The sequence below is a fragment of the Aquarana catesbeiana genome, linkage group LG11 (assembly GCF_042186555.1).
Source record: "Aquarana catesbeiana isolate 2022-GZ linkage group LG11, ASM4218655v1, whole genome shotgun sequence".
NCBI lineage: Eukaryota > Metazoa > Chordata > Amphibia > Anura > Ranidae > Aquarana > Aquarana catesbeiana.
In genome coordinates this window covers 282,400,772-282,422,793 of record NC_133334.1, presented here as the reverse complement: position 1 = coordinate 282,422,793, position 22,022 = coordinate 282,400,772, and the positions used below count along the sequence as shown (strand labels likewise).

At 48.2% G+C, this 22,022-nt stretch overlaps 1 protein-coding gene across 1 annotated transcript in view; it reads left to right on the top strand.

Annotated features, from left to right (window-relative positions):
• CHMP1A (charged multivesicular body protein 1A) overlaps positions 1-22,022 on the top strand; it is a 28,024-nt gene that overhangs the window by 1,966 nt on the left and 4,036 nt on the right. Inside the window, exons 2-6 of the mRNA XM_073605955.1 lie at positions 3,307-3,326; positions 8,136-8,213; positions 9,091-9,237; positions 14,676-14,804; positions 20,386-20,573. Coding sequence (XP_073462056.1) covers positions 3,307-3,326; positions 8,136-8,213; positions 9,091-9,237; positions 14,676-14,804; positions 20,386-20,573 — 562 coding nt within the window. The remainder of the gene's footprint in view (positions 1-3,306; positions 3,327-8,135; positions 8,214-9,090; positions 9,238-14,675; positions 14,805-20,385; positions 20,574-22,022) is intronic.

The window sequence follows — 22,022 nt, the reverse complement described above, 5'->3', positions numbered from 1 at the left end:
CTGCCCCCTTTACATTATATAGCCCCCGCACCTCTGCCCCCCTTTACATTATATAGCCCCCGCACCTCTGCCCCCCTTTACATTATATAGCCCCCATACCTCTGCCCCCCTTTACATTATATAGCCCCCATACCTCTGCCCCCCTTTACATTATATATAGCCCCCACACCTCTACCCCCTTTACATTATATAGCCCCCACACCTCTACCCCCCCTTTACATTATATAGCCCCTGCACCTCTGCCCCCTTTACATTTATATAGCCCCTGCACCTCTGCCTCTTTACATTATATAGCCCCCGTACCTCTGCCCCCCTTTACATTATAAAGCCCCCGCACCTCTGCCCCCCTTTACATTATATAGCCCCCGTACCTCTGCCCCCCTTTACATTATATAGCCCCCGCACCTCTGCCCCCCTTTACATTATATAGCCCCCGTACCTCTGCCCCCCTTTACATTATATAGCCCCCGTACCTCTGCCCCCCTTTACATTATATAGCCCCTGCACCTCTGCCCCCCTTTACATTATATAGCCCCCGTACCTCTGCCCCCTTTACATTATATAGCCCTGTACCTCTGCCCCCCTTTACATTATATAGCCCCCGTACCTCTGCCCCCCCTTTACATTATATAGCCCCTGTACCTCTGCCCCCCTTTACATTATATAGCCCCCGTACCTCTACCCCCCTTTACATTATATAGCCCCCACACCTCTACCCCCCTTTACATTATATAGCCCCTGCACCTCTGCCCCCTTTACATTTATATAGCCCCTGCACCTCTGCCTCTTTACATTATATAGCCCCCGTACCTCTGCCCCCCTTTACATTATATAGCCCCCGCACCTCTGCCCCCCTTTACATTATATAGCCCCCGCACCTCTGCCCCCCTTTACATTATATAGCCCCCGTACCTCTGCCCCCCTTTACATTATATAGCCCCCGTACCTCTGCCCCCCCTTTACATTATATAGCCCCTGCACCTCTGCCCCCCTTTACATTATATAGCCCCCGTACCTCTGCCCCCTTTACATTATATAGCCCTGTACCTCTGCCCCCCCTTTACATTACACAGCCCCCGTACCTCTGGACCTCTGCATATTACACAGCTACCCCCCCCCCCCCCCAAGCTGTGTAAGCACGGAAGGATTAGGGGCTTTACATTTATTACATTTTTTGTTATTTATTTTTTTACACTGTTCCATTTGAAAAAGAAAAAAATGTGATCACTTTTTTTGCTGTCCCAAAGAATGTAAACGTCCCTGTGACCGGGACCCTTTATGGAGGGATCTATAACGCCCCAAATCCCTCCTTTGCACTTAAAAGCATTCAAAACGCCAAGTTTGGCGGCTTTAAATTCTGACATTTTTCTTAAATTTGGCGGCATTAAGTTTTCTGTAAACCGGAAATGATGTCACAATGTCGCTTCCGGGTTACTGGATCCAAGACCCGATGGAAGCTGAATTCCGTCTCCGTTCAGGTCTCCGGCCAGCTGGTGGATGTGCCGGGGGGTCGCTCGGCCCCCCCGGTGGGGCAAGAGAGCCCGGACGAGCCACGGGAGGGAACGTCCACTTCCGCTGCTTGGGATAACCGTAGCTGCAGACATGTCCCCGGTACAACCCCTTCAAGCTGAGGCCGCATATTTCAGTACGGTCGGTGAATGTCTGCAGGCCGGGTGCAGTGGATACATTATGGTCGGTGAATGTCTGCAGGCCGGGTGCAGTGGATACATTATGGTCGGTGAATGTCTGCAGGCCGGGTGCAGTGGATACATTATGGTCGGTGAATGTCTGCAGGCCGGGTGCAGTGGATACATTATGGTCGGTGAATGTCTGCAGGCCGGGTGCAGTGGATACATTATGGTCGGTGAACGTCTGCAGGCCGGGTGCAGTGGATACATTATGGTCGGTGAATGTCTGCAGGCCGGGTGCAGTGGATACATTATGGTCGGTGAATGTCTGCAGGCCGGGTGCAGTGAATACATTATGGTCGGTGAATGTCTGCAGGCCGGGTGCAGTGGATACATTATGGTCGGTGAATGTCTGCAGGCCGGGTGCAGTGGATACATTATGGTCGGTGAATGTCTGCAGGCCGGGTGCAGTGGATACATTATGGTCGGTGAATGTCTGCAGGCCGGGTGCAGTGAATACATTATGGTCGGTGAATGTCTGCAGGCCGGGTGCAGTGGATACATTATGGTCGGTGAATGTCTGCAGGCCGGGTGCAGTGGGTACATTATGGTCGGTGAATGTCTGCAGGCCGGGTGCAGTGGGTGCATTATGGTCGGTGAATGTCTGCAGGCCGGGTGCAGTGGATACATTATGGTCGGTGAATGTCTGCAGGCCGGGTGCAGTGGATACATTATGGTCGGTGAATGTCTGCAGGCCGGGTGCAGTGAATACATTATGGTCGGTGAATGTCTGCAGGCCGGGTGCAGTGGATACATTATGGTCGGTGAATGTCTGCAGGCCGGGTGCAGTGGATACATTATGGTCGTGAATGTCTGCAGGCCGGGTGCAGTGGATACATTATGGTCGGTGAATGTCTGCAGGCCGGGTGCAGTGGATACATTATGGTCGGTGAATGTCTGCAGGCCGGGTGCAGTGGATACATTATGGTCGGTGAATGTCTGCAGGCCGGGTGCAGTGGATACATTATGGTCGTGAATGTCTGCAGGCCGGGTGCAGTGGATACATTATGGTCGGTGAATGTCTGCAGGCCGGGTGCAGTGGATACATTATGGTCGGTGAATGTCTGCAGGCCGGGTGCAGTGGATACATTATGGTCGGTGAATGTCTGCAGGCCGGGTGCAGTGGATACATTATGGTCGGTGAATGTCTGCAGGCCGGGTGCAGTGGATACATTATGGTCGGTGAATGTCTGCAGGCCGGGTGCAGTGGATTCACTTGTAGGTTGCCGACCCCTGGCCTACCTTGTTACAGGTTTCAGATACTCCCCCCACCCAATGGATCCAGCGGTCTCCTGCAGAATCTTTCGAGAATTCTGCCCCCGCTCAGTCCCAATCCAAAATGGGAAATCTAAATAGCCGGGTGGAGAAAAAGTCATCTAAAAAGTGACTGCAGCCAATCGGTAAAGGTGGCGGGTTGGGGGGGGGGAATCGATCCATTATTCTCATGTCGCCCAGAGAAGACATCTTTAGGTGTGTGGCCGACTTTGGACCGGCATTGGAGGGTGGAAGGAGGAATTTTAATACATGAGGTTTGTTGCAGATCTGTGTAAGATCTGAAGTCACATTCATTGGAGATTTATCACTAATATGGTCTTTTTTTTTTTTTTTTTTTTTACAGACACATTATTTCAGCTAAAGGTGAGTAGAAAATATATTTTTTATACATTTCAGACTGAGAAATGTGTGGTCTCAATGTTTACATCAATTAAAGGAAAAACAGAACCAATTTGCACCACTGCCAACAAATCATTACCAAGAAGCAGCCCTCACTATACTCCGATACAGAGCATCACAAAATTAAAAAACAAAGTGCAGCACTAAGATATATATATATATAACAATTGTAAATTACAGCAATCAAATGGCGGAGTTCATCGCCCCTTCAGATTAGGAAGTGATGATCCGTCAGCTGCGTGTGCGTTCCATCGCTACCAGGTTTGCTAATCTGACAGAACACCTGCAGTCAGAAGAAGGCAGCGGACATCTTGCTACACCCAGCTACGCCTTGAATTTCACAGTAATTGTAGCAATAAAGTGAGTGTATATACATAAACATAGTATATTGATATCTGTGACGCTGTTTGGATGTTTAACTACTTCGGCCCCAGAAGGTTTTACCCCCGTTCCTGACCAGGCCATTTTTGGCGATACGGCACTGCGTCGCTTTAACTAACAATTGCGCGGTCGTGCAACGATGTACACAAATAAAATTGATGTCATTTTGTTTACCCACAAATAGAGCTTTCTATTGGTGGTTTTTATTTTTTACGCTATAAAGAAAAAAACACCGACAAATTTGAAAAAGAAAAAACTATTTTTTACTTTTTGCTATAATAAATAACCCCCCCCCCCCCCCCCAAAAAGTCTTTCTCAGTTTAGGCCGATATGTATTGGCATATATTGAAATTTATCGCGTCTACAAAATAGGGGATAGATTTATGGCATTTTTATGTATACTTTTTATTATTAAGGGCGGTGATCTGCGATTTTTAGCGGGATTGCGGTGGACAGAGTGGACACTTTTTGGGACCAGTAACATTTTATACAGCGATCAGTGCTATAAAAATGCACTGATCTCTGTATAAATGACACTGGCAGGGAAGGGGTAACACCAGGGGCGATCAAAGGGAGGTATTTCTAACTGTGGGGGGAGGGGACTGACTGGGAGTACAGAGAGAGATCGCTAGGAACAGACAACCTCACTCTACTTCCCTAACAAAACGGGGATCTGTTTGTTTACACTGGCCCCCTGATTGGCTCCCCCTATTACTGCCTGCAGGGACGCGTGTGACCACAGATCGCCGTGTACGCGCCCGACGTACAATGAGGGTGATTCGCATAGGAGAGCCAACCTACCGCAGTACAACTGCAGCGGCTGGTCCTTAAGTAGTTCATCTTGAAAGCCTAAAGGTTTAGCGCTCAGCAGTGCGGGGTGTACCAACATGGCTATCCGCCACCTTCCTGCTGCTGGGTGTACCAACATGGCCTCCGCCACCTTCCTGCTGCTGGGTGTACCAACATGACCTCCTCCACCTTCCTACTGCTGGGTGTACCAACATGGCCTCCACCACATTCCTGCTGCTGGGTGTACCAACATGACCTCCTCCACCTTCCTACTGCTGGGTGTACCAACATGGCCTCCTCCACCTTCCTGCTGCTGGGTGTACCAACATGGCCTCCGCCACCTTCCTGCTGCTGGGTGTACCAACATGACCTCCTCCACCTTCCTGCTGCTGGGTGTACCAACATGACCTCCTCCACTTTCCTGCTGCTGGGTGTACCAACATGACCTCCTCCACCTTCCTGCTGCTGGGTGTACCAACATGACCTCCTCCACCTTCCTGCTGCTGGGTGTACCAACATGACCTCCTCCACCTTCCTGCTGCTGGGTGTACCAACATGACCTCCTCCACCTTCCTGCTGCTGGGTGTACCAACATGACCTCCTCCACCTTCCTGCTGCTGGGTGTACCAACATGACCTCCTCCACCTTCCTGCTGCTGGGTGTACCAACATGACCTCCTCCACCTTCCTGCTGCTGGGTGTACCAACATGACCTCCTCCACCTTCCTGCTGCTGGGTGTACCAACATGACCTCCTCCACCTTCCTGCTGCTGGGTGTACCAACCTGGCCATCCGCCACCTTCCTGCTGCTGGGTGTACCAACCTGGCCATCCGCCACCTTCCTGCTGCTGGGTGTACCAACATGACCTCCGCCACCTTCCTGCTGCTGGGTGTACCAACATGACCTCCTCCACCTTCCTGCTGCTGGGTGTACCAACATGACCTCCTCCACTTTCCTGCTGCTGGGTGTACCAACATGACCTCCTCCACCTTCCTGCTGCTGGGTGTACCAACATGACCTCCTCCACCTTCCTGCTGCTGGGTGTACCAACATGACCTCCTCCACCTTCCTGCTGCTGGGTGTACCAACATGACCTCCTCCACCTTCCTGCTGCTGGGTGTACCAACATGACCTCCTCCACCTTCCTGCTGCTGGGTGTACCAACATGACCTCCTCCACCTTCCTGCTGCTGGGTGTACCAACATGACCTCCTCCACCTTCCTGCTGCTGGGTGTACCAACATGACCTCCTCCACCTTCCTGCTGCTGGGTGTACCAACCTGGCCATCCGCCACCTTCCTGCTGCTGGGTGTACCAACCTGGCCATCCGCCACCTTCCTGCTGCTGGGTGTACCAACATGACCTCCGCCACCTTCCTGCTGCTGGGTGTACCAACATGACCTCCTCCACCTTCCTGCTGCTGGGTGTACCAACATGACCTCCTCCACCTTCCTGCTGCTGGTTGTACCAATATGGCCTCCGCCACCTTCCTTTTGCTGGCGTCCAGCTTCTTTCAAAATGTAACATCTAAACAGCATCACAGATATCAATATTCAGATATCAGATATTTATGTATATACGCTCACTTTATTGCTAAAATTACTGTGAAATTCAAGGTGTAGCTGGGTGTAGTAAAATGTCCGCTGCTGCCTTCTGACTGCAGGTGTTCTGTCAGATTAGCAAACCTGGTAGCGGTGGAACCTGTGCAGCTGACGGAACGTCACTTCCGTTCCCTAATCTGAGGGGTGGCAGTGGTTCATCGCACGTGGGTGGTAGGCGTGTATCCCGGCTCCGCCCTACGAGTTTCTTCACATATGACAGATTTGCACTAAAGGTTTTTTTTTTTGTTTTGCATACTTGCACATTGTTTTAGCACTTTGAGTTGGATGACTATGTTGATATGAAGCTGACACACACGCATGCGTTTGATTGCAGTACTTTTCAATGATATATTTTAGTGCTGCCTTTTTTTGGGTTATTAATTGCATTTCATTTATTATCTGAGAATCCTTATTTAGTTGGAGGTTAATCTAAGTGTCATAATCCTCCTAATATAATGAAGACGGCTGCTCGGTAACATCCATTGCAACAATTCTTTATTGGCTACATGGCAGGATAAAGCAGTAACATTCTAACGCGTTTCAAGTGAAGCCTTACTCAGCATTCAATTAGTAAGGCTTCAGACGAAACGTGTTAGCGTGTTACTGCTGTATCCTGCCATGTAGCCAATAAAGAATTGTTGCAATGGATGTTACTGAGTAGCCGGCTTCATGATATTGGACGATTTATTCTACATTCTAAAGGTATCTTGGCCAGAGCCCGGGTCCCCGCTCTTCCAGGTAATCCCCGCTCTTCCAGGTACTCTTTGTTGGACTGCTGTGTAATCTAGCTGCCCCTTCAGTTGCCTTATAAATATTATTATTGGGGAGTAAATGTTTGACCTGTTGGGTGAAGCTTCTCATGCTGTCACTTACTGTAACGGCACCTACAGACCCAGGCAGCTGCCGGCCGCGCATGCACGATCTATCTGCTGAACAATCGTAGTTACAATTCTTCTACAGATTTGCTCACATTGGAAGGCGGCACATTTTTGTCTATGGATCACTCCCATTATGTCCAAACAGTTCTTTCATGGATTGGGCTCAGCTAAGGGACATCGGGGATGACTCTCCAATCTGACTGTAAGTGGCCGGATGAGGCGAGTTCTCCTGTCCCAGTGTTGGGCTTTGTCCTGCATGTTAGTGGGCAGTCAGTTCAAGCAGAACAGTATCTCCTCTGAGAGTTTTGCAGCAGAGCCAATCGCTGGATAGAACGTTTATCTCTTGTACCTCAACCAGAAATTGACTTTTAGGTCTTAAAATGGAACTATGCTTTACAGCCAAGGAAGCCGCCATCTTGGCCTCTGTTAGACCTGCGGTTGCCATGTGATCGTCTATGGCCCCCAGCCATGCAATGGCTTGACAGTTCAGTCTCTGTTTTCTATCAGATCATCTTTATTTATTTATTTATTTATTATAACAAAGTAATAGTGTGGCCATTAAATGGCCTCTTACACATTTGGTGTTTTGGAGGTTTTTTTTTTGCATATATATGGGGGGGGGGGTAGGGAATGTGATAGAATCAGGAGAATAGGGTTTGAGTAGAAGAGCGGGTTTTTAGGAATGAAGTGGCAGAACCGGCCCAGTCTCCAGACAAATAAGGTGTATGATAAAAAGGGAGTGAGTTCAAAGGGGGGCTCTTCCCCTTTTTGTTTTTTTTTGTTGTTGTGTTCTTTCTTTGTTTTTGTTTTTTCTTTTTTTTTTTTCTTCTCTATTCCTTTTTAAGTTGGGTGGATTATCCATATCAGTTTTTTGAATAGAATATTTATGAATGTTTTATATTGATGTTGTTTCTTGTATGATTCTATGGAATATAAGGTTGTACAACAATGACTTGATATGTTGAATTTTAAATAAAATAAAAGTTTGATAATAAAAAACAAAAGATCATCTTTACAGCTTTATTGACAACAAATATATTACAGAGAAGTTCCATATTAGTTCTCTTTGCATAGATTTGTTCCCCGCGGTGTCGGCGTTCCCCTTTAACCTGCACTTGTTTTCAGTTCACAGCCAAACAGCTGGAGAAACTCGCCAAGAAAGCGGAGAAGGATTCCAACACCGAGAACGCCAAAGTGAAAAAGGTGATAATAATTTGTGTGAAAAGTCGCAGCCTCGTGTGTAATGATGATATCTGCGTCCTCCAAAGCCCCATTTTCTCACTGGAGGGGGGCAAAACAAATGGGGGGGGTGGCTCTCCACTTTCATTTTAGATCGCATTTATGGTGATGATGCACGAGGCGTTTGCCCCCCGGGTTTTCTTTTACAGTTTCTTGAAGATTTTCCAATCCAGGGAGGGCTGCATCGGGGGAAGCATTGCAGTGACCCCATTGGATGTACTTCTGTGGAATGGTGATGTCATCTATAGAGGGAAGCCGTCTTAAAGTGGAACTCCACTCTCCCAAACAACATTGATTATTTTCAGTCCTCGTGCTGCTAACATTAGTAAATGGATAGGAAAGTAGATTATATTTACTTGTTTTATACTTTTTATTTTGTTTTTTTTTTTACATTGCTTCAGCTACTACCTGGTTTCTTCCTTAGGCAAATGATGTCATACATCCCCGGAGTCTTTAGTAAGGGGGAGGAGGGGTTTTCTCAGCTAATCACACCTTCCTTCATACATGCCTGAGCTAAGGACAGATGGATTCCAGGAATTGCTGTAAATGCTACATGAATCATTTGCAGTTACTCAATATGGTCATGGCCAGAAATGCTATGGGGGGAGGGTTTTTTTTTCAAAATGATTTCTCAGTAAAATAAAGCATGCAGACATGGAGATGTGGCAGTTTTGTTTGAATATAATAAATGTAATTACAGTGTTTTTGGTTTGTGGTGCTCAGATGCCGTGAAGATCCACTTCAAGGATTTGTCCATCCCGGTATCCTGAGATAAGAATGGCGTTGTGTGTGGATGTACCCGGAGCTCTTCCTGAACATTGTTTCTATTTCTCTCCCTCAGGCTCTGCAGCAGAAGAATGTGGAGGTTGCTCGGGTCTACGCTGAGAACGCCATCCGCAAGAAGAACGAGGGGCTGAACTGGCTGCGGATGGCCTCCAGGGTGGATGCAGTGGCCTCTAAAGTGCAGACAGCAGTCACTATGAAAGGGGTATGTGAGAAATCGATTGCGGCAATGCACTGTGTACAGCCGGGGCCAAAAGTTTTCAGAGTGACACAAATATTAATTCTCACAAAGTCTGCTGCCTCCGTGTTTTTAGATCTTTTTGTCAGATGTTACTATGGGATAGTGAAATATGATGACATCATAAGGGTCAGAAGATGTTACTATGGGATACAGAAGTATAGTGACGTCATAAGGGTAAGATGTTACTATGGGATAGTGAAATATGATGACGTCATAAGGGTCAGATGTTACTATGGGATAGTGAAGTATAATTACAAGCATTTCAAGTGTCAGAGGCTTTTATTGACAATGATATGAAGTTTATCTAAAGAGTCAATATTTGCAGTGTTGACCCTTCTTTTTCCAAGACCTCTGCAATTCCCCCCCCCCCGGCATGCTGTCACTCAACTTCTGGGCCACATCCTGACTGGTGGATGCCATACCCCCCCCCCCCCCCCCCCCATTTGTGCATAATCGATGCTTGGAGTTTGTCAGAATTTGTGGGGTTTTTTTGTTCACCCGTTTCTTGAGGATTGACCACAAGTTCTCAATGGGATTAAGGTCTGGGGAGTTTCTTGGCCACGGACCCAAAATTTCCACATTTTGTTCCCCAAGCCACTTGGTTATGACTTTTACCTTATGGCAAGGGGCTCCATCATGCTGGAAAAGGCATCGTTCACCAAACTCTTCTTGGATGGTTGGGAGAAGTTGCTCTCCGAGGATGTTTTTGTACCATTCTTTATTCACGGCAAAATAGTGAGTGAGCCCCCCCCACTCCCTTGGCCGAGCACCCCCCACACACACACACACACACACACACACACACACACACACACACACACACGAATGGTCTCAGGTTGCTTTACTGTTGGCATGACACAGGACGGATGGTAGCGCTCACCTTTTCGTCTCCGGACAAGGTTTTTCTGGATGCCCCAAACAATAGGAAAGGGGATTCATCAGAGAAAATGACTTTCCCTCAGTCCTCAGCAGTCCAATCCCTGTACCTTCTGCAGAATATCAGTCTGTCCTGATGTTTTCCTGGAGAGGAGTGGCTTCTTTGTTGCCCTTCTTGTCACCAGACCGTCCTCCAAAAGTCTTCTCCTCACTGTGTGTGCCGATGTCCTCACACCTGCCTGCTGCCATTCCTGAGCAAGCTCTGCACTGGTGGTGCCCCGATCACCACCCCCCTCTGCACTGGTGGTGCCCCGATTTCCCCCCCCCCTCTCTGCATTGGTGGTGCCCCGATTCCGCCCCCCCCACCTCTGCACTGGTGGTGCCCTGATTCCGCCCCCCCACCTCTGCACTGGTGGTGCCCTGATTCCGCCCGCCCCCCCCCCTCTGCACTGGTGGTGCCCTGATTAAGCCCGCCCCCCCCCCCTGCGCTGGTGGTGCCCTGATTCTGCCCCCCTCTCTGCACTGGTGGTGCCCTGATTCCGCCCCCCTCTCTGCACTGGTGGTGCCCTGATTCCGCCCCCCCCCTCTCTGCACTGGTGGTGCCCTGATTCCGCCCCCCCCCTCTCTGCACTGGTGGTGCCCTGATTCCGCCCCCCCTCTGCACTGGTGGTGCCCTGATTCCGCACCCCGCACTGGTGGTGCCCTGATTTCCCCCCCCCCTCTCTGCACTGGTGGTGCCCTGACTCCGCCCCCCCTGCACTGGTGGTGCCCTGACTCCGCCCCCCCTGCACTGGTGGTGCCCTGACTCCGCCCCCCTGCACTGGTGGTGCCCTGATTCCGCCCCCCCTCTATGCACTGGTGGTGCCCTGATTCCGCCCCCCCCTCTGCACTGGTGGTGCCCCGATTTCCCCCCCCCCCCCTCTGCACTGGTGGTGCCCTGATTACGCCCCCCCGCCCCCCCCCTACACTGATGGTGCCCTGATTACGCCCCCCCGCCCCCCCCCCCCTGCACTGATGGTGCCCTGATTATGCCCCCCCCCCTCTGCACTGGTGGTGCCCTGATCCTTCAGCTGAACCAACTGTAGGAGATGGTCCTGGCCTTTGCTGAACTTTCTTGGGCGCCCTGAAGCCTTCTTCACAAATGCAGTGGAAATGCTTTTTTTATTTGATTAATGCTCATTTTCATGTCAAAGAGGGACTTTGCAATTAATTGCAATTCTGGAGAATATGCAAATTGCCATCGTTGTTCTGTTCTCACTACACGTTTGCCCCTGGCGTGTATGTAGCTCAACATACAGTTTAAACCTTGAATCCGACAATAACCAGACTGTCTGTAACTTTGGATCTTTATTATGATGAACAGGTGGTGGTCATATAAGGTAGGATGTGATATGTGCTGTGAAACTAGGAATAAACAGACAATGAACATATATAAGAATTGCATGAACATAACAAATGTCTACTAGATATACAAATAAACAGTCTTTAGCATACCGGCGATGCTGCCCTAGAGGGTTAGGAATTCCTAAGAACATGCAGTACAGGCTTAGCTGGCTCCATTGCATTCTGTCCTCCTCATTGTGAAGATGAAAGAGTTGCAATAGGAAGTGGTCTAGTTCTTAGTATTATGACAGGAAATGTCTATTGACCATAGAACACTACCCATCAATAGTCCTTTGTTGAGAGTGGCATCTAGTGGGCAATGTTGATATTGCAAGTCCAGAAGATATTATTTTTCCTTTATAGGCTGAAGGCATGACAATCATAAAAACTGAAGCAGAAGACTTTGTGACAATTAATATTTGTGTCATTCTCAAAGCTTTTGGCCATGGCTGTATATATAATGTATAACAGAACTGAATTCATTTATACTGCTGCAGCTTATGTCCGTACAATCCAGCCAACCCGCACCCCTGCTGAACGTTCAGATTGTAGGAGGGGGTACAGTGGCTAAAAAATTGCATGAGAACCATATACATTAAATACCGAAATAAGTGATATGTGATTCGGGTTTCCAGGATGCCTGAACATTGTCTGAGCATATGATCATTGGATGGGGGAGGTGCAGTCCATGTGCAATGGGTATTGGGACATTTTTTGTAACGCAATCTTTATATCAAAGATATACGGCTCATCTGCCACATGCGTAATTTTTGCGCACACATGTAAAAAAAGAATCAATTACAGGAATTAAAGGGGGACACATAGATATTCATATAAAAATATATATATAATCTATATCGTGCTTTATTACTAGAGAGGCACTGAAATTTCAGCCACCGAAACATATCGGCTGAAAATGGTGTTGTCAGCGGTGTGTATGAGGATCTAATGATCGGTGTGTATGAGGATCTAATGATCGGTGTGTATGAGGATCTAATGATCGGTGTGTATGAGGATCTAATGATCGGGGTGTATGAGGATCTAATGATCGGTGTGTATGAGGATCTAATGATCGATGTGTATGAGGATCTAATGATCGGTGTGTATGAGGATCTAATGATCGATGTGTATGAGGATCTAATGATCGGTGTGTATGAGGATCTAATGATCGGTGTGTATGAGGATCTAATGATCGATGTGTATGAGGATCTAATGATCGGGGTGTATGAGGATCTAATGATCGGGGTGTATGAGGATCTAATGATCGGGGTGTATGAGGATCTAATGATCGGGGTGTATGAGGATCTAATGATCGGGGTGTATGAGGATCTAATGATCGGTGTGTATGAGGATCTAATGATCGGTGTGTATGAGGATCTAATGATCGGTGTGTATGGGGATCTAATGATCGGTGTGTATGGGGATCTAATGATCGGTGTGTATGAGGATCTAATGATCGGTGTGTATGAGGATCTAATGATCGATGTGTATGAGGATCTAATGATCGGGGTGTATGAGGATCTAATGATCGGGGTGTATGAGGATCTAATGATCGGTGTGTATGAGGATCTAATGATCGGTGTGTATGGGGATCTAATGATCGGTGTGTATGGGGATCTAATGATCGGTGTGTATGGGGATCTAATGATCGGTGTGTATGAGGATCTAATGATCGATGTGTATGAGGATCTAATGATCGGTGTGTATGGGGATCTAATGATCGGTGTGTATAGGGATCTAATGATCGGTGTGTATGGGGATCTAATGATCGGTGTGTATAGGGATCTAATGATCGGTGTGTATGGGGATCTAATGATCGGTGTGTATAGGGATCTAATGATCGGTGTGTATAGGGATCTAATGATCGGTGTGTATGAGGATCTAATGATCGGTGTGTATAGGGATCTAATGATCGGTGTGTATGAGGATCTAATGATCGGTGTGTATGGGGATCTAATGATCGGTGTGTATGGGGATCTAATGATCGGTGTGTATGAGGATCTAATGATCGGTGTGTTTGGGGATCTAATGATCGGTGTGTATGAGGATCTAATGATCGGTGTGTATGAGGGATCTAATGATCGGTGTGTATGAGGATCTAATGATCGGTGTGTATGGGGATCTAATGATCGGTGTGTATGAGGATCTAATGATCGGTGTGTATGGGGATCTAATGATCGGTGTGTATGGGGATCTAATGATCGGTGTGTATGAGGATCTAATGATCGGTGTGTATGGGGATCTAATGATCGGTGTGTATGAGGATCTAATGATCGGTGTGTTTGGGGATCTAATGATCGGTGTGTATGAGGATCTAATGATCGGTGTGTATGGGGATCTAATGATCGGTGTGTATGAGGATCTAATGATCGGTGTGTATGAGGATCTAATGATCGGTGTGTATGGGGATCTAATGATCGGTGTGTTTGGGGATCTAATGATCGGTGTGTATGAGGATCTAATGATCGGTGTGTATGGGGATCTAATGATCGGTGTGTATGAGGATCTAATGATCGGTGTGTATGAGGATCTAATGATCGGTGTGTATGAGGATCTAATGATCGGTGTGTTTGGGGATCTAATGATCGGTGTGTATGAGGATCTAATGATCGGTGTGTATGGGGATCTAATGATCGGTGTGTATGAGGATCTAATGATCGGTGTGTATGAGGATCTAATGATCGGTGTGTATGGGGATCTAATGATCGGTGTGTATGAGGATCTAATGATCGGTGTGTATGAGGATCTAATGATCGGTGTGTATGAGGATCTAATGATCGGTGTGTATGAGGATCTAATGATCGGTGTGTATGGGGATCTAATGATCGGTGTGTATGAGGATCTAATGATCGGTGTGTATGAGGATCTAATGATCGGTGTGTTTGGGGATCTAATGATCGGGGTGTATGAGGATCTAATGATCGGTGTGTATGAGGATCTAATGATCGGTGTGTATGAGGATCTAATGATCGGTGTGTATGAGGATCTAATGATCGGTGTGTATGGGGATCTAATGATCGATGTTTTTCATAGAATAGGTTGTAGTTTTACTAAACCTTTTCTGTTATCTGCTCAGTTTGGATGTAATTCGTATTCTAGAAGACGACGTCTCCTCCTCATCCTTCCTCTTATTTCTCTCTCAGGTGACGAAGAACATGGCTCAGGTGACAAAGTCTCTGGACAAAGCTCTGAACTCAATGGATCTGCAGAAGGTCTCGGCGGTGATGGATAAGTTTGAGCAGCAGGTTCAGAATCTGGATGTTCACACATCGGTGAGGAAATCGTTCATCATTCAGGAAATCTTCATCCCTAGTCATCATTTTCTTTTCACATTTCTCAGACTTCTGTGCTAAATCCCATCATTGTACTGATTAGAGATGTCACACCTGGACTGAGGACTGCAATGGCACTCAGGAAGGCCGGTGGGGTGAAGGATTAAAGGATAAGTTCACCTTTTGGGAACATGTTATTCCTGTTTTTAGGGTGGAATGTGTAACATGCTCCCAATGCTGCAGCCGCTGCCAGCTCCCCCTCCCTGTGACAGCAGTATGGGGTGCATATCCCCATATTAGCTGTCACTTTTTAAAATCGGCGCGACGTGCAAGGCTCCGCCTAAAGAGGCCGCGTCATTCATTCACACAGCTCTGGGTTTAAATAAACTACAAGCCACCAACATCCTGTGTGGCTGTGGGCTTGTAGTTCTCAATGAATTACCACAGCACTGTGGTAGTTCATTGAGTCGTCCTGTCGGTGTATCTGCTTGCCTGTATGGGATGTACGGGATGTACGGGCAGGCAGATACATTGACAGATCTGCTGATCGCTGGTGCAATGCATTACGGGCTCCTGTAATAAAAGAATAATAAATGCACATCTTTTTACCTGCAAAAAAATGTGCATTTATTTTATTTATTTTTTTTAAGTTAACTTATCCTTTTAAGATCCTTCATCTCAGTTACTATACCGTAGGTGTAGATACACACTATATTACCAAAAGTATTGGGACGCCTGCCTATACACAAACATGAACTTTAATGAGATCCCAGTCTTCGTCCATAGGAATGCAATATTGAGTTGGTCCCGCCCTTTGCAGCTATAACAGCTTCACCTCTTCTGGGAAGACTGTCCAGCCTCCAGCAGCTCCCTCTCTCTCCAGCCTCCAGCAGCTCCCTCTCTCTCTCCAGCGGCTCCCTCTCTCTCCAGCCTCCAGCAGCTCCCTCTCTCTCTCGCCAGCCTCCAGCAGCCCCCTCTCTCTCTCTCCCAGCGGCTCCCTCTCTCCAGCGGCTCCCTTTCTCTCTCTCCAGCGGCTCCCTTTCTCTCTCTCTCGCCAGCCTCCAGCGGCTCCCTCTCTCTCTCTCGCCAGCCTCCAGCGGCTCCCTCTCTCTCTCGCCAGCCTCCAGCGGCTCCCTCTCTCTCGCCAGCGTCTCTCTCTCTCTCTCTCTCTCTCTCTCTCTCTAGCGGCTCCCTTTCTCTCTAGCCTCCAGCGGCTCCCTCTCTCTCGCCAGCCTCCAGCGACACTCTCTCTCTCTCCCTCTCTCTCTCCCTCTCTCTCGCCAGCCTCCTGCGACTCTCTCTCTCTCTCGGCTCCCTCTTTCTCTCTCCAGCCTCCAGCGGCTCCCTCTCTCCAGCGGCTCTCTCTCTCTCTCCCTCTCCAGCGGCTCCCCCCCCTCTCTCTCTCGCGCTCTCTCTCTCTCCAGCGGCTCCCTCTCTCTCTCTCCAGCGTCTCTCTCTCTCTCTCTCTCTCTCTCTCTCTCTCTCTCTCTCTCCAGCGTCTCTCTCTCTCCAGCCTCCAGCGTCTCTCTCTCTCTCTCTCCCCCCAGCGTCTCTCTCTCTCTCTCTCCCCCCCCTCTCTCCCCCCCTCTCTCTCTCTCTCCAGCGGCTCCCTCTCTCTCCTCTCTCTCTCCAGCGGCCCCCTCTCTCTCCTCTCTCTCTCCAGCGGCTCCCTCTCTCTCCTCTCTCTCTCCAGCGGCTCCCTCTCTCTCCTCTCTCTCTCCAGCGGCTCCCTCTCTCTCCTCTCTCTCTCCAGCGGCTCCCTCTCTCTCCTCTCTCTCTCCAGCGGCTCCCTCTCTCTCCTCTCTCTCTCCAGCGGCTCTCTCTCTCTCCAGCGTCTCTCTCTCTCTAGCGCCCCCCCCCTCTCTCTCTCTCTCTCTCTCTCTCTCTCTCTCTCTCTCTCGCGGCTCCCCCTCTCTCTCTCTCGCGGCTCCCCCTCTCTCTCTCTCGCGCGCTCTCTCTCTCTCTCTCTCTCTCTCTCTCTCTCTCCAGCGGCTCCCTCGCGCTCTTCTCTCTCTCTCTCTCTCTCCTCTCTCCTCTCTCCTCTCTCCTCTCTCCTCTCCCTCCAGCGGCTCCCTCTCTCTCTCTAGCCTCCAGCGGCCCTCTCCCTCTCTCCCTCTCTCCCTCTCTCCCTCTCTCCCTCTCTCCCTCTCTCTCGCCAGCCTCCAGCCGCTGTCTCAGGTCCTCTCCAGATAGATCAATAGTAGCAGGGACCATTGGCTCCCGCTGCTGTCAGTCAAATCCAGTGACACGGAGGGCGGGGCCGAGTTCTGCTCTCTGTGTTAATGGACGCAGCAGCAAGACACGGGAGCGCGCCCGCACAGGAATGCGGCTCTCCCTGGGGGCACTCGAGGAGGAGGAGCCAAGAGCGCCGCCCGGCAACCCCAGAAGAGGAGGATCAGGGGCCACTCTGTGCAAATCACTTACACAGAGAAGGTAAGTATAACATGTTTGGTGTGTCTGATTTTTTTTTGGTTTTTTTTTGTTTATTTATTTATTTTTTTAATCAAACCTTTACAACCACTTTAATGTCTCTGCAGCTTTCTCTCCTCTCCTGAGAGTGTGGGCTACATGGCTTCTGATTGGTTAGATTCCCTGTAGTCTGTACTGTTAGCACTAGAAGGAGATGGATCAAACCGCTGGAGGCTGGGGGAGGGGGCGGGACAAAGCCATGGGAGAAGCCACAGATATCCACAGTCACATGGGAGCCAGAGCTGGTGGAAGCTGTCATGCAGAGAGCCTCGGGTGCAGGAAACCATGTGCTTTTGGATGGGAATCGCACCACATTCCTGTTCAAATGGCAACAAATTCTTTGCTGTGCGATTTGCACCCATTTATTTTGTGTTGCCACAAATCGCACCACAGAGTTTCGGTATCGGGAGCATTTTGACAAGTACTGGTAGCAGTATCGGTATCGGTGCATCCCTACTGAGCGTCATAATAATATATATAAAAAAACGCTATTTGCCGTAATATAGATGCAGACTGATATGTTGATTTGCCTCTATCTGTCCACCTGGTGGCAGTCTTCCCCAGTCTAGTAAACCCGTCTAAACCACAGCTTGGTTTTATAACCTCCCACTGATAAGAACTCAGACGTGCGGCATTGGAACACTGAAGATCGTTGAAGTACATTTATAATGGGTGTGATTCATATGAAAAAGTGAAAGTCCCTCCAAAAAATTATCTGAAATTTGTTTTTCCTGTGGTTTGATGTAAATGCAAAACTGCAGACAGGAAGGCGGGATGATGACCCAAATTGAGGCATTTTGTTGTCAGTTAACAGACTTTCATGGCCGGATCTCAACATCAAACCACAAACCTGAGTGGGATGTAGAGACCGTAAATGCCAAAAGACAGAATTTACTATGGGCCCCTCCCCCCTCCTATCTATATTCACTTTTTATTGTAATGCAGCCCATAGAATATGCAATTTTTTTTTCCTTCCGCAATAGGAAAAAAAAAATCATTCGATTTCCCCATCAACACAGTCAATGTTGTTGGGGAATCCCTCCCACAGTGCTATTGTGTTCTGCCGGCGAGAAACCGGCAAAACACAGAGATCACTGCTGGCAGATATAACCACTGGCAGCGATGGCATGAAAAAAGAAATCTGACAAGCTGCTGGTACTGAAGTTGATCGATGATTCCACCTCAGTACAACCAGCCTGCCCATAGATGGATCAGATATCAGCCGGTCCCTGCTGCACCGGACGAGATTCTATCCCATCCTCTTCTCCTCCACCTCCTGGATCCTTCTAAGAGACGTCTTCCTTACAGGCTGTTTAAAGGTAAATCTGTTAACCTCCCAGCATGTCTTTGTAGTGTGGGAGGAAACCGGAGTACCCGGAGGAAACCCACACAGGGAGAACATGCAAACTCCAGTAGTGCTGTGGTTGGGATTTGAACCAGCAAACGAAAGTGCTGACCATTACACCACTGTGCTGCGTTTCAATTTTCCATCCATCAGAGTGCGGTCACCCACCTTCCTCTCCAAAGCATTCCGCAGCTGTGAGCCGCTTTTTGGTGGACTTCGGGGGTTAGAGTTCAGGTGGTCCGACCTGGAGCAGCGTATTTGCTTTGTTAGACTGATTCTTCAAAATAGAGAATTAAATTTACGCCATAATGCGCGCTTTATTGTGCACATAATGCCTTTTATGTTCAGACGCGTTGCGGTGCTTTTTTATTGCGGCGGAGTGTTGTGCCCTCAGTGCAGCAGAACACGCCGCTCTGTGCTGCGACGCTCGTATACCAACTGTGCTGCACTACCAGAAATATACTGACCTACAATATGAGATCAATAAAGAAGAATAAACATAAATAAAGAAGAATAAACATAACAAAAAGGAATTCCCAAAGTCCAAATGTTCATAAAGGTGCATCTGAGAAATCTGAAGAGTGATCTAGTATATCGCACACCAAATGCTCTTCCACCACCGTACAGAGACAACCAAAGGCTTACCAGAGATATGACTCTATGGGGGTTATTTACGAAAGGCAAATCCACTTTGCACTACAAGTGCACTTGGAAGTAAAGTCGCTGGAATTCCGAGGGGGACATGCAAGGAAAATAAAAAACAGCATTTTAGCTTGCACATGATTGGATGATAAAATCGGCAGAGCTTCCCCTCATTTCAGATCTTCCCCTCAGATTAACAGCGACTGAACTGGACTGCACTTTCGGTGCAATTTCAAGTGCACTTTGCACTTATAGTTTGCACTTGTAGTGCAAAGTGGATTTGCCTTTAGTAAATGACCCCCATTGTTTATAGGAAAGTTACATAATACACAATGTAATTGCAGCTATTGTCATTAAGGCCTCCATCTCTGGTCATCCCACCATGCATACATGTTAGATAAGAAAAGGAACCAAAAGTGTGATACCCAACAAACCTTTTTTTTAATTAAAATTAGCTAAAATACATTTACACGAGTATAAAATTAAACGGTGCTGTCTGTAATGCAATCTCATGTCACTGGATGTTTTTTGGGGACAGTTCCAGGAACGCAATAACATCACGGCATGTTGCTCCACCCAACGTGGTTCGTCAAGCAACATCTTTTTTCTTTTTTTGGAACAAACCAGCACTGCCTTATGAACCAAAACAATAGGACATGATGCAGATTGCCTCGCTCTTGCATTTGTGCTGCAGTAGGCACTTCATTGAAATTGTTTTCACCAGCCTAAAAGTGAACCTGTGTGGGGTTACAGATCACCCCTGTTTGTTTGTTAATTGGTAATGTAATTCTAGACACTTTTTAATTTCGTATCATGTGTATAATATCTCCTGTCAGATTTTTATTTCTGCCTGTTCTTGCATTTCCTGTCCCAACTGAAGGGTAATCTTTCATGCAAGAAAAATGGAGTTTCCAGAATTGCCTTGTTCTATTACCAAACAGAAAAAGTATTTCTTCTTTGTTGTGTCCCTTCCAGAGAGATCACATGATTTGTGCTACACTATAAAACCATCTACCAGTCCTGATGGGAGAACGTGGCTCGGTCACCATGCACTGGATCTCTCACGGCTTTTTGTTACTCCGCTGCCATTGGTCCAGGTTTGACTCCTCTGTATCTTCTTCTCAGGTGATGGAGGATTCCATGAGCTCCGCCATGACACTGACCACCCCGCAGGAACAAGTAGACAATCTTATCCTGCAGATCGCGGAGGAGAACGGGCTGGAGGTGATGGATCAGCTGAACCAGCTCCCGCAAGGAGCGTCATCGGTAGGAGAGAGCTCCACCCGCACTCCGGAGGACCAGCTGTCTCGCAGGTGAGGAACTATACCGCCATTTACAGCCAAGCTCCATCTATGGCTGTGCTGATTTTTATGGTCTGTTTTCTGTCTGCTTTCTTTGTATGACTTTTCTCCATTTTTAAGTTATTGTCTGTGTTGTGCACAGCAATGTACCCTCTATGTTATGACCGTGCCATATACAAAGCAAGGAAACCACAAATGTGTGAACGAGGGCTGCGCTGATATCTGTGCCGATACCGAGTATTTTCATGAGTACTTGTAGAAATGCTCAGATACCCAAAATTGATATCTTTGCAGTGCGATTTTAAGCCCATACAAAATGAATGGGCTCAAATCGCAATGCAAAGAATCACATGATTTGAACAGGATTGTGGTGCGATTTCTGTCCAAATCGCATGCAGTTTTCCCCACTGCTCCTGTGAAACCCAGGCTCAGCTCCCATCAGCCAGTAATTCTATCCCTGCAGTGTAATGCCCCTGGGTGTGGTCATGTAAATTGGATCCGCCTCCCAGTGTGCTCCCCCCCCCCCCCCCTTCGCTTCTCATTCTGTATGGGTGGGAGTGTCAGAATGAATGAACAAGAAGGGTTCTGCAGAGCTTTCTGCCCTGGTTGGGGGGGGGGGGGGGGGGGGGCTTTGGTGGAATATCAGGGGTCTACACAGACCCCCAGATGTGGCATTTTATAGACAGAGAAAGTGATTGAGGACATAGTCCTCATTCTCTATCTCTGCAGCCTGAGCTATACAGACTGTATGAACAGGAAGAGCTCTGCACAGAGCTTACTGCTCATTCACAAACCGAAGCATAGAAAACGCTGTTTACTATGCTTTAGTTATGAATGAACACAGTGAGTGATTGGTACCAATCACTCACTGTGTTCATTCAGAAAAGGAAGGGGCCAGTAAATTGCATATTTACAGGCCCCTTCCCCCGCTCTCCATCCTGAAACAATCCCCCGCAGCAGCCAGCAAGAGAGGAGAAGAAGCCGGTATTTTAATAAGTTTCCTTTTAGGATTAAAAAAGTATTCTGAAGCACTGTGAGGGGAGGGGGAGGCGGACCGGGGGAGCACATAGGGGGGCCCATGCAGCAGAAGGAAGAAAAGCCTGGTCAGTAGGGGTGGCGAGGACAGCATTTTATTGTATTTTCCTCCTGCAGCAGCTGAATGCCGGCAGGAGGGAGAGGAGGAGAAGCTTTTACTGGAACCGATCCCCTGTATTTCCCTATTGCAGTAGCTGAATCCTGGTGGGAGAAGCCTTTACTGGAACTGATCACCTGTATTTTCCTCCTGCAGCAGCTGAATGCTGGCGGAAAGTAGAGGAGGAGAAGCTGGCTTTCAGCTGTTGCAGGAGGAAAATACAGGGGATCGGTCCAGTAAAGGCTTCTCCTCCTTCTCCCTTCCACCATCAGCCCCTGCAAGAGGAAAATACAGGAAATCGGTTCCAGTAAAGGCTTCTCCTCCTCTCT